General features: G+C 35.8%; 1 protein-coding gene across 4 annotated transcripts in view; it reads right to left on the reverse strand.

Annotated features, from left to right (window-relative positions):
* Positions 1-322: 322 nt before the first annotated feature.
* arfgef1 (ADP-ribosylation factor guanine nucleotide-exchange factor 1 (brefeldin A-inhibited)) overlaps positions 323-12,822 on the reverse strand; it is a 56,885-nt gene continuing 44,385 nt past the window's right edge. For 2 of the 4 annotated variants that reach the window (XM_084102942.1, XM_084102939.1), the window contains 16 exons: positions 12,729-12,769; positions 12,299-12,468; positions 11,920-12,071; positions 9,978-10,150; positions 9,704-9,864; positions 9,126-9,256; positions 8,646-8,775; positions 8,321-8,456; positions 8,030-8,168; positions 7,007-7,076; positions 6,749-6,869; positions 6,283-6,422; positions 5,207-5,375; positions 4,823-4,961; positions 2,996-3,113; positions 323-1,582 (listed from right to left, as the gene is read on the reverse strand). In XM_084102942.1, coding sequence (XP_083959068.1) covers positions 1,418-1,582; positions 2,996-3,113; positions 4,823-4,961; positions 5,207-5,375; positions 6,283-6,422; positions 6,749-6,869; positions 7,007-7,076; positions 8,030-8,168; positions 8,321-8,456; positions 8,646-8,775; positions 9,126-9,256; positions 9,704-9,864; positions 9,978-10,150; positions 11,920-12,071; positions 12,299-12,468; positions 12,729-12,769 — 2,155 coding nt within the window. In that variant the 3' untranslated portion in view covers positions 323-1,417. The remainder of the gene's footprint in view (positions 1,583-2,995; positions 3,114-4,822; positions 4,962-5,206; positions 5,376-6,282; positions 6,423-6,748; positions 6,870-7,006; positions 7,077-8,029; positions 8,169-8,320; positions 8,457-8,645; positions 8,776-9,125; positions 9,257-9,703; positions 9,865-9,977; positions 10,151-11,919; positions 12,072-12,298; positions 12,469-12,728; positions 12,770-12,822) is intronic. The other 2 variants (XM_084102941.1, XM_084102940.1) reach the window with 2 other exon arrangements.

A 12,822-nucleotide genomic window follows, 5' to 3' on the forward strand; every position in this document is an offset into this window, starting at 1 on the left:
TTTCAACAATGGGGTTTGATCCTGAATAGAAGTAGCAATTTCTTCTTCTTTTTTTCTACTGTGACCATATTTTGAATGATAGTGTGTATATTTATTTAAAAAAAAAACAAAAAAAAAACGGGGATGATTACATTCAGTGCATAGAACTCAATTTAAAGTGTATGAAAAGCTCTGACTTTTTATATTGGTAGTCCCTGGTGGGCATGTAAAGGTAAATAAATCCCGCCCTAAAATTATTCCAAATTCATCAAGGCAAATGCACCAAGTTCCAAATCTCTCTTGACCTATGACCTGATTAGAATGCGTGAAGACCAGTGTCGTATAGAGTTGTACAGATCATTTTATTCCATATAGAAAACTTTACAGGGCTGTACCATTACAGTTTACCCCCACTAGTCAGGAATGCTTCAGATCCTTATTCCATCAACAGTTTTAAAGCGAAGCTATCATTAATTTCTATACAATACATCCCACCCCCAAAACCGAAGAGAAGATTTTAAATATATTAACTTTTTTAAAAATTTGTACACGTAGAGTGAAGCCAAACTTCAAATAGGGATACAAACCAGTGATTCAGATGCAGCTCACACACAAGTCACCCTCAATTTTCAAGTTCCAGTTTTTTTCCTTTTAAAGGATCTCAGTTGCCCTCCGTGTTTAATTAAAAAAGTGTCAGCGTATATAAAATGGAGTAAATCGAACTAATCATTTTGTATCGTATTAGAAATCTCTAGCTGGACAGTTATGGAGGGAAAGATGGCATAGTTCAATAATTTATCACAAAAGTAAAAATCTCCAGTGCATTTTGATCAAGAAAACAAGTGCAGCAAAATTTCCGAGAAACAAACCAACGAACAAACAAAAGATACAGAAAACAAAATCTAGTGTTGTGAGATTATATTACAAAGCTGGAATTCTGTACAACTAGTTTCTTCGGAGTTATTTATGCTAATGTTAGCCATTAGCGGTGCAAATGCAACAAAAAAAAAAAATCTTAATTACTTGAGAAACATCACATCACATTGCTTGATATGCAACCCTTCCATCATTCTTCGAACAGCTTTTAATATAATGCCAAGACACTGTTTTGAAATATATCTGGACCTTTTGAGGATCTCAAAGGTCAAGCAATTTATATAGTAGTAGTGATATTCAGCATCTTCATGATGTTCTACATAATTTGATCCTATTGTACAAGGCCCGGTCATTTGTCCGGTGGGTGGGAGACTGTTCCTGTTCTGCTATTGGCTGTTTGTCCAGAGCAGATCCTGAAAGGGTCGGCGGGGGGTTGATTTTAGTACCATCGTATCTGACATAGTCCATCTTTTCATTGGTTAGAGGAGATCAGATGATCGTGTCCTGCAGCGTTTCAGACGTCTGTGGCGTTCAGGGACAGGCACTGCTGCTGCTGCTGCTTCTAGGCGTCGTTGGGAGGCTGATCTGTTTCCAAACTCTGGGTGATCTGGAACACCAATCCGATGCGCAGGAAGAACTTGCGCAGGACGGCCCTCAGCTCCGGGATCAGGTCAAACTGCATGATCTCACAAAGCAGAGGGTAGTATCGGGACACGTGGGCCTTGAACTGAAAAGAGAACGAGAATACTTTAATTACATTACTTTTTCTTAATCGTTGATGATTAGCGCCAGGTGTTCTCTTATAATTGGTTATACATCAACACAAACCTGCGGTATTGACATTAGTACTCTAATTGAGCGAGATTAAAAATGACTGAGCATTAATGATGTGAATGATATGAATTAAACCAGCTCCAGCTCCTGCTATATGGACTACCATTTTATATTCACTAAATAATTGAAATAAGTTGGTAAGTTTCTTATGCTCACCAAGGCTGCATTTATTTAATCAAAAATACAGTAAAAAACTGCAATATTGTGAAATAATATTACAATTATTAAAAATAACTGTTTTGTATTTTACTAATATATTTTAAAATGTAATTTATTCCTGTGATGTCAAAGCTGAATTTTCAGCATCATTGCTCCAGTCTTCAGTGTCACATGATCTTTCAGAAATCATTTGAATATGATCAGCATATTCAAATGATTTCTGAAAGATCATGTGAGGCTCAAAAAAATATTGCTCATCAACGCAGACAACATTGCTTTTTGTGGAAACATTAATACTTTTTTTCAGAATAGAAAGTTCAAAAGAACAGCGTTTTTCTCAAAATATAATTTTTTGTAACATTATAAAAGTCTTAACTGTCATGTTTGATCAATTTAATGAGCCCCTTGCTGAATAAAAGTATTAATTTCTTTAAAAAAAAAAATCTTACAAATCTTTGAACGCTAGTATATATAATATAATTTTTTTTAAATATTTTATATAGCTTACATACTAATATATATATATATATATATATATATATATATATATATATATATATATATATATATATATATAAACATTTAAATATTTTATATAGCTTACATACTATATATATATATATATATATATATATATATATATATATATATATAAAAAAAAACATTTAAATATTTTATATAGCTTACATTATATATATATATATATATATATATATATATATATAAATAAATCACAATATTTATTAAAAACACGTACTTTACTATAGTGATTTATAGTAAATTATGCATAATTACAAAACGCTAACTCTAAACCAAACCCTAACCCTATAGTAAATACATGTAGTTGATTAATATTACTTGCTACTTATTTGTGTAATTACACTGTAACAACATCACTAATATAAAACTGTAACCAAAACTTTCTATTTAATGCTATTACGTATACTCGAATGCTTAATTGACCAGAAACTAGGACCGGAATTATTCATGTTAAAATATAAAAGTTTAAATGTTGCATTTGTTTTAAAAATGTATACATTATCATTTTAAATATCATGGACTGCGGTTCCATCATGCCCCACTAGAGGATCGTAAACCCCCAGTTGGGAAAAGGTGGACTGCAGGATTCTGTGAATCTGACGCTCACCCTGTCGTCGCTGATCTTGAGCACTTTGGTAAGGAAGAGCAGCAGTAGGTTAGTCCAGGCCTCGCGGTGGCTCTCAGACGTCAGTGTCAGGAAGTAAGCCACAGCGTCACTGCACACGCTGACAAACACAAAGAGAGATTTATAAATAAAGAAATATTCCACGTAAACCAAAAACGTCTTGAATGTAGGCTTGGTGACCTCTGATAGGCTCCTCCCCTTCATTGTCTTATATAACCCCTCATCAGCCCTGCAGCTTCCTTCAGTCATCATGACCTAATCTCACCTAAACCCCCTTTGGCCTGGTTAAGCGCGTCTTCACGCTCTCTCACTGGGCCGCTGGGTTCGGTGAACACCGCGAATGATTAGAGTCTTCCTGCAGACATGGAAGTCAGAGTCTGACCTGTCCTCTTTCTCATGACTGAACCCTATTAGCAGTGTAGTCTGAGAGTCATGCTGAATGGAAGGACACAGGTCTGAGACTCAGTCAAATTAGAGCTCAGTGAAACTAAATTTGCTACCACTAATGTTTCTTACCCAACTAATCTAACAAAACACTGCCCTAATGGTGCATGAAATGGTTTCTCTCTGCTGGATTCAAGCCAGAGAACCAATGCCAATTCAATGAAGCCATCCCACACACTCACTTCAGGGAATATAAGGCAGAATGACCTTTGTCCATCATAAAAATGAACAAATTAGAACAAAGAATGGCTTTTAATGCACTGACCCTCTGAACTCCAAGTGTTTTTAGATTAATTTGAGATTTTTTAGATTGAACATTAGAGGACTCAACAATTAAAGGTGCAGTAAGTGATTTCTCAAAATCGTTGTTGAAGATTGTTGATATTTGATATCAGCCCAAACAAACACACCCCTCCCTTTCATTGCTCCGCTCCCAAAATGCACGAACACGCAATGCAAGAGTGTCTCTTTTATCAAAGCAGAAGCAAAGCAAAATAATGCTTCGAGAAAAATAAAGCAAAGATGACAAACGAACGACAAGGATGCACAAAAGAATTAACATGCAGTACACATGTATACAAGCAAGAGTTCATTGTTAGTCGCCAGCAGCACACTCTCAAAACCATGAAACAACTCAATCTCAACATCTGTTTTCAAGCTTTTCTAATATTAACGCGGGTCCTAAAGCTCTTGCCAGATCATAACCCTTCTTTTTCCAGTGAGATTGTAATGTCTCTCAGCCATCTCTCTTTCTACAGTCTTTTTTAGATTTCTGATTGGCTACACGTTTGTTGTGGTGCTCGGTCCAATCCACTAACAACAGCATTTTTCAGAAATCAATTACTGCACCTTTAAAGTCTTATATATGCTGGGTTCATGCAGGACAATCTCTGGATCATATCATCAGGCCTTTCAGTTTATCCAGTAGGATCCTATTGGATATTATTCTACTTGTATTGGAATAGTCTTGAATATCTTGTTTCACTCAGAATAATGGAAGTAAATAATGGTTGCATTTCATTAGAGATGAAACGGTATGACAATTTCATATCACGATTATAGTGACCAAAATTTTTACGATTATCAATATTATCACGGTTTTGTGATGAAAATGTTCAAAGAGAACAAATAACTGATACACACACTGATAACATTTCAACATCTCTGTTATAGTGGCAGTCTATTATTAAAATATCAAAAGCTAACCGTCCCTAAGCTAAAATAGAGACAGGGAAGATGTGAACTGTACCGTGTACAAAAAGACAGTTGAAGCTATGAGCATATAATTAGTCGAATAATATTTCCATGGCCACAGGGCCTGAGAGCACAGCGGTTCCAGTCACGATCGTGACAGTGATGTCTTACTTGAGCAGTCTCCTCTGCACCTCCTCCCAGGCGTCCTGCCTGCTCTCGTCCGTGTACATGCGGAAGAGGATACGCAAGCCACACGCCAGGCTGCTGGTCTCCTGTTTCAGCAGATTGGGCTTCGACTTCCCTTTGAAACCTGATCACACACACGGAGACACAATGAGCTCTTTTAATGTGGGACGGGAGAAGAAATCAAGCCAGACGTGACAAAGACTTTCCATTAGGCCACACGGGTAGCTCTATCTGATAACAGAGGACTTGATACGACGTGGCCTGTAAGCGATGTGGCGGCTTTTGTAGATGTAGAGAAATCAACTCATAACAATAAATATATTTATTGCATTTCAAGATTCTAACAACAAGGAAATCAGTAGTACTGACCAGCCTTCCACAGTGCGGTTCTCTGTTCATTATTGGAGTTAAAGGCCTTGGCAAAGCGATGAGACTCCAGCAGACAGTCGAGCAGTTTAAAGAGCTGTTCTGAGGTCAGGTAGCGATACATTCCCTGGTCCTGAGTATCTACATGTACATCGGCATCCAAAGCATCTCTCTGCAGGAAAACACACTTCATTTAGACTGTAGAACTGACTAGAACTTCATACACATCATGTTCAGAAGACAAAATCTTCATAAATCAGATAATAAATTCAAGTCAATGAACAGTTGTGGCCTTGCATAGGGGTTTTCAAACAATTATTCTTTTATTATTAATAAAATAATACTTTTAAGTAACATATTATTACTAATATAGCAAATTAAACTGGAAAATTTTTATTTCCACTTTTTTCCCCCAGAACTTTTCTGATAATAAAGTAAAACAAATAAATAAAATAAATAAAAAACAAATTTTGCACAAAAAAATTCTAGATCATATCTCACAAACAAACAAATAAATAAATATACACACACACACAATTATTTTTAATTAGCTGTGCTCATGGGCCAGTGTTGGTATTGTTAACTAAAGCTATTAAAAATCTTTTTGGTCATTAAAATAGAGCTGGAATTTTTTTAACACTATAAATGAAAATTAGAAATGTTGCTTTGGCAACTAACTGAAATAAGTAGAAGTACTAAAATGACTAAAACTAAAACTAAAACAAAAAATATATATATATATATATATATATATATATATATATATATATATATATATATATATATATATATATATATATATATAAATGAAAGCTGCATAGAAATATATTTAATATATTATAAATGACTAAATACTATACTAGACTAATTAATACTATAATATTATAAAAATATTACTGATGTGGGTGATGCAATCTGGCAATTTGACTGCATTCCCATTTCCTTTTCTAAACTCTCAAAAAAAAGTAGCCAAAAGTGTGTGTGTATATATGTATATATGTATATGTATGTATATATATATATATATATAAAGGCAGATTTGTTCATAATAAGAGTTTGTAAAGATCCTGAGCTGATACCTGTGCTGCTGCCAAGTTTTCAGCATCCTCCTTCTTACTGGTTGCAGGAAAGAACACAATGTTGTCTATGGTCTGAATGAGCTCCAGCTGGACCACACACTTTATGAGCAGAGCCGCAAACAGCCTCTGTTCCTGGGCTTCTGGGGAGGTCACATATAGAAGCACAAAATTAATAGCTGACCAGCTGATATGTTTCAATGTGCTTTGGGTCTATTATGAAATCAGGCTAAAACCATTACTAAAACAACACTGTTAAATTCAATTCATGAAAAAATTATTACATGGATCTCTGGATTACTTGATTCTAACTGGTCATTTGTGGCTTTACTGTTGTATAATGAGTGCTAAAATTTACAATTATCAATATACAACAATTTCATGGTTGAGTTTCAAATCTTTTACTTATGAAATAATGTGAAGCAAAAAAAAAAAAAAAATCAATATGGTTGGCCACCATGATACGTGCCTAAAGCAACACTGAACTGACTCTGTCTGCGGTTGTCAGCCAAAGCCTTCTCCATACTGTTCACAGACTGCTGGTCATCTGCCCGAGTCTGAATATCCACTGACTTCTGGGAAATGGAGTCCTGTAAAAACCAGATAAGTGCTTATTAATATTATAACATTAAAGGAACTCATACAGCACAGTGCTAGAAGAGCATCTGGTTGTGATGACCCTTAAACACTTCCACATTTAGCACAGTCTGGAAATCCATTTGCATACCAGCTGTTTATCAGAGTCCAGCTGAGTCACGTGATCTCCCTCTGTACCAGCCGGTCTCCACGTCAACAGCCTGTAAACAACAAATAGATGAGTTAAAAGGGTCATGCTATACAGCAGGTAATCAGTTTTTCTGTTTGATAACATTCTGTCAGACAAATGTAGTGTTTTAAAGTGCTAAAAAATTGCACTGTGCCATCTCAAGCTAAATGAGTACATTTTAATTTATGTTAGGATATAATAATGCCTAGGTTTGCCATGTCAAGCTAAAATATTTTTTATATACTTAAGGGAACAGGGTTTGATGGTAACAGGGCTGAAAGTTTTAGGGTTTCATTTGACATTAAATGCTGTGCATGTAAGGTAGTAAAATATGTTTATTAGAATTTATTGCAGATATTTCTAAAACATATTCATTATTTAATAATCAGTAGTTTACTATTCAAAATCATACTAACAAAGTTGACTGTTTTACAGTAAATGTAGCTACAATATGTTTATTACAGAGAGACTTTAATGCAGATATTTGTACAAATATCAAGTATTTAATAATCAGTAGTTTACTATACAAAATCATAGTAACAGGGGTGACTGTTTTACAGTTATTTTAGCTACACGATGTTTATTAGAAATATAATTTAATTAGTGTTTAATAATCAGTTGTTTACTGTCCAAATTCATAGTTGTAAATCAAACAGGGTTGAAAGTTTTACAATTAATTTAGCTTTAAGATGTTTATTATAAAGATAATTTAATGTAGATATTTGTACAAATATTGAGTATTTAAAAATCAGTTGATTACTGTACAAAATCATGGTAACAGGTTGATGTTTCAAGCTAATTGTTACTGATACTTCAATTCATTACTTAAAAATATGATGGTAACAGGATGTATATTTAAGGAGAATGAAAAAATTGATATTAGAAAAAAGAAATTCCTTGTTAAAAGTCTTTACACATTTATACTAGGGACATAAATAGCATTCGTTTTGTAAAATGACCCATTCGAATTTCTGAAACACTCACATGTGTGGGATGGTGGTTTTGAAGATGTCTAGCATACAGTTGCACGTCTTGTCCCAGGTCTCAGGGTTAAACTTCTCACCGTTGAGGATGACCACGTTTTCAAGGCAATTAGTGCCTGATCTCGCTAATTGCTCATTATCTGTGAGGAGAGATATGCAAGTGAAATCATGACCTGAATTGTCCATATCTCCTAGTCTTCAGTATTTTGCGCAATGCGTGTTGTTTTCTCAGCAGTGTCACTGTAAATGTACTGCAATTGTATCTTATCTATTGCTGGTACTGTACACTGACCTTGTTGCACACACCAGTAGAGCTGAGAGAGGATATCATCTAACAGAACATCACTCAGAGATTCAAAGTACTGTGTGAAAACGTCACAGATAGCATAAAGTGCATGATTACAGGTGGTGGTCATCCACTCCGCTTTCTAAAAACAGAACACAAAACAGAACATTAGCCATGCTGGTTTTCCATGCTGATATGAAGATAATGCAGTGGTACCATATTAGTATATTAATGCCAGAGATAGTCCCTGTCCAAGCAATATCTGTGCTGGTGACGCGTCCTAAAATCGTATTTTCTTCTAGGACAGATTTTATTGCTGACGTTGACTTGCCTCAGTCTGTTGCTCAGGAAGCTTCATGTTGTCAAAGATCCTGAACACAATGCGGAACAGATCCTGCCACCAGTGTTTCTCGTAGGTGTGACCGTACGTCTTCATCACCTCAAACATCACTGTCAGACCCCTGACAAACAAAACAAAAATATACTGTCAGGAGGGGGGAAAAAGATTGACAATACTGTGCATAATCATAACAAAAACAGAAACTGAAAACATTATTATAACTCTTTTCAAATTTAATATTAAAATATTAATATTTCCAGCATCATTACTCCAGTCTTTAGTGTCACATGATCCTTCAAAAATCATTCTAATCTGTTAATTTGCTTCTCAATAAATATTTCTTATTATAATCTATGTTAAAAAAAACAGTGCTGCTTAATATTTTTGTGGAAACTGATATTCTTCTGAACTTTATTTTCATCAAAGAATCCTGAATAAATCTGTTGGCTGTATTGTGGGTCTGGCACTGACCTGGTCCGGACGTCCAGCTTACACCTGTTGATGATGCATGACAGCTCAAAGAGGATGGGGAACCAGCCTCTCACCCAGACACGGTCCTCCGGAGCGACGTTCATATCGTCACTGGTGCAGTCTTTAAATGCCTGCCGACACAAAACATAAGCAGTTTACTCGCAGTGCCACATTATCACATGGCACACGCCTGAACACACATGCTGCTTGACTATAAGCTGCATTTACAGATCAAAAGATTTTTTCCCCAATCTGGCAACCCTTGGTTAGATGAAGTGGAGGTCTCCTTGTGGGTTGCCTTCACTAATCTTCACTTTAGAAACACCACAGGACTAATGCACTTAACAGGCACAAACACAGCTCATAACGCAATCACCCTTCATGAAGAGCAGAAAACTGATTGCTTACATTTTCCATCCACTTACTAAAGGCCTTAGGTTTTGCTCATTAAGGCATCTGGTAATGAGAGTTTCCTCATTAAAAGTGCCTCCTTAAGTATAATCCATTTAGAGGATGTCTGTGGACCCGGGGTCAGATTATAATTCAGAGTTATGGAGCGCGCACTCGTTATCACTGACCTGAGGTCGGTCGGAGACGTATTTAGCGCAGTGGCGGATGAGACGGATGGCCTCCATGCTGGTGTCGGGGAAAGAAGCGTTGCAGGCGAACTCAGACAGACATTTGACAGCGTCCTGGAAGGAGTCAATGGTTGCTGGGAAATGCTTCTCAAATACATTCGCTGCGAGGTGAAAAGAGACTATTGAACCCCAGTGTATTAAAAAGGCTCTTAATTATTTATTCCTATCTTGTATCCTAAATGAGAGCATCCTTGATCTCCATGGAGGCACTTACTGACGATGTGTCCAGTTGTCTGGAAGGCCAGCTCCACTATGCTCTCATCCTGATCGGAGGCAGCGAGATGAAACACGGAGAAGATGTTCTTCCACCCTGATCTAATATTCCCAGCCTGAGAGTTGACCATCTGGGCTATGCAGCGGACCACCATGTCTCTAATGGTAGGAGATCTGTAGATGGAGAAGAAGCATGTAAATAAAGCAGGAAAACATGCACACACTCGCTCTCTTCATCTCATTCTGCAGGGACAAACGTGTGTAGACAAGTTCATTTATCTCCATCGGTCATGGAGTTTAGTCATGATGGATTCTGACACTGTGTGTGTGTGTTTGTGTGTGTTCACTTACAAAGCTTGATCCATGCTTGATGCAGAGTCCATATGAGCTAATATATCTTTCTCTTCTTCGCTTCTCTCCAGAGCTAGCTGGAGCCGTTTACCTCCAGTTTTTGTGCTAAGCTAGGCTAGCGGTGGGTGCGTCAGACAGAGTTACGTCACGCACGGAGATGAAAAGGGTATTTATGGACTTATCTAACTCTGGGGGATACGGTGAATAAGCTAAAGTCCCAAAAAGTCGGCATGTTCCTTTAAAAGTAGTCAGGCTGCCGTCTAGCTACATTTTCAAATAGTTGGTTACACTACTTTGGAAATATAAATGTACACAATATAAAACAAATGAAATACTTTGCATAACTGAATTTAAAAAACAGCAGTATTTAACTAAATATTTTTCACTACAAAATTCAATTTAATTTAATTTAAATTTTCAGTTTTTTTAAAATTCAAATACTGAGTGATGACAAAGTGAATTCATTGAAATTTATTGTTCATAACCAGTGTTGTTATTGTTAACTAAAAGTAAAATATGTATTGAAATACATCTGAAATAAAATAATCTATATATAATAAATATATAATAATTAGATGAACAAATTTACAAAACTTTTATTTCAGTTATTTTCTAATGCAACATTTCTAGTTGAAGTACTAAAACTGACAAAAAATAAAGCTGAAAACTAATACAAATTACAAAATCAAATAACAAAATACTAAAATTAAAATTGAAAATAAAAAAGCTAATCAAAATATTCCTAAAATAACAATTATTTTTAATGAATAGATCATAACAAACTGATTAACAAAATGAGTTGCCAATGCTTAAAAGACACTTTAATAGAGTGAGTATTGCTGAATATAAAAATCTTTTATAGACATTTCGCCATTTTCTACTATTTTATTTTTAATGTTTGAAGTATTTTCTAATATTTCTGAATATTTTAGACTTGAGCATAACTAAAATTATATTTTTATAACATTTTTATATTAAATGTATTAAAAAAATGTTTTTTTTGATTTTTTATAAATAATAAAAACAAATATTTTCCATGACTTTTAAGGCAGTGCCAAGTTTTCAGAAAAATAGTTTGTCTTTGAAAATGTTACACTATGGAGCTAAAGTCACTTGATTGAAAAATGTGGGCATTTTACCTTTTAGTTATTCTCAATGGTTCAATACACCACGGATGTTAAAGAAAGAACTATGTAATGTAACAGGGTTAATAAACAAAACCTTTTGTTGATGTCTACAATACATTTCCTGAAAGATCAAAAATGTTTTCCTTAAAAGGAGAACATTTTATATATGTAAACAAGGCACTGAAAATGACATCATGAAGATCAGGCACTCCAGTCTCCTGAATCCAGAACAGAGCCCTTCAGAAGATGACATTTAGAAGCAGTACATCCGCCGGAGAGAAAAAACAGCTACACTCAAAACAAGCCTTGAGCCTCTAACCCGTCTTAAGGCAAGACTTGCACAGTTGTTCGACAAACCATGCAATTAATTCATTACAATTTGTTTGGTTATTCAACTGACACTCTCTATATATGAAGCGTTAAGTGATATTTCACTTTAACTGCAGTGTAAATTGAAACGCTCACCTGTTCTTTTTCATTATGTGCTCAAACGGCCTGAGGAAATCCTTCTGGAATCTGAAATTGGCCAACTCTCCCTTCTCCAAAAATTTCATGGATAGCTGCCTCAAAGAGTCCACAGCGAAAATAGCAACATCCTCATTGGGATTACAGCCGACCTGTGTCAAAACAGAGAGCGAAAGAGACAGGGGAACGTTAAAGCAACGAGAGTGCTGTGTTTTCATTTTAGGCTCTTTTTCAATCTATTAGATATGCCCTCCCACAGGCAGAGTGAAATTTAAAAGCGTCATTAGATTTCTCTGATATCGTACAAAGCCACCGAGACACACACTCTTCATGGACCGATTTCCTTCCAGCGTTGATTTGGTGGCTGCTTTGAACTCACCTTATTGAAATGATCCCCTATAACCTCCCATATCCTGGACCACTGCAGCCTGATACGACCCATGTTGTAGTACGAAATCTCCACGATCTTCTGCAGACTGAACATTCGAGGGTGTGTAGGGGAGGCCAATTCGTCCATCGATACAGCACACAGCCATCGGACAAAGTCCACTGCAAGATACACAACACTTTAATCTTCTCAGAACTGAAGGTAGTGTGGCGCTTGCAACGCCAAGGTCGTGGGTTCAAATCCCAGAAACAAATACTAATAAAATACAGCTTGAATGCAATATACACAATAAATTGCAGTCTTGATGAGCATAAGAGACTTCTTTCAAAAACATTTAAAAAATCTTACCGATCACAAACTTTTGAACGGTAGTGTAAGATTTAAATAAACGTCAACTGTAAATGTGAAGTCTTGTACTTACCGATGGCATTTCCATCAAGTCTGGTAGAGCCTGTGAATATCCTGCAGAGAAGAATATGAGCGTTAACAACATTCCAGGAACATATTAGTGTTTG

Source organism: Abramis brama (genome assembly GCF_963993115.1).
Source record: "Abramis brama genome assembly, chromosome: 24".
NCBI lineage: Eukaryota > Metazoa > Chordata > Actinopteri > Cypriniformes > Leuciscidae > Abramis > Abramis brama.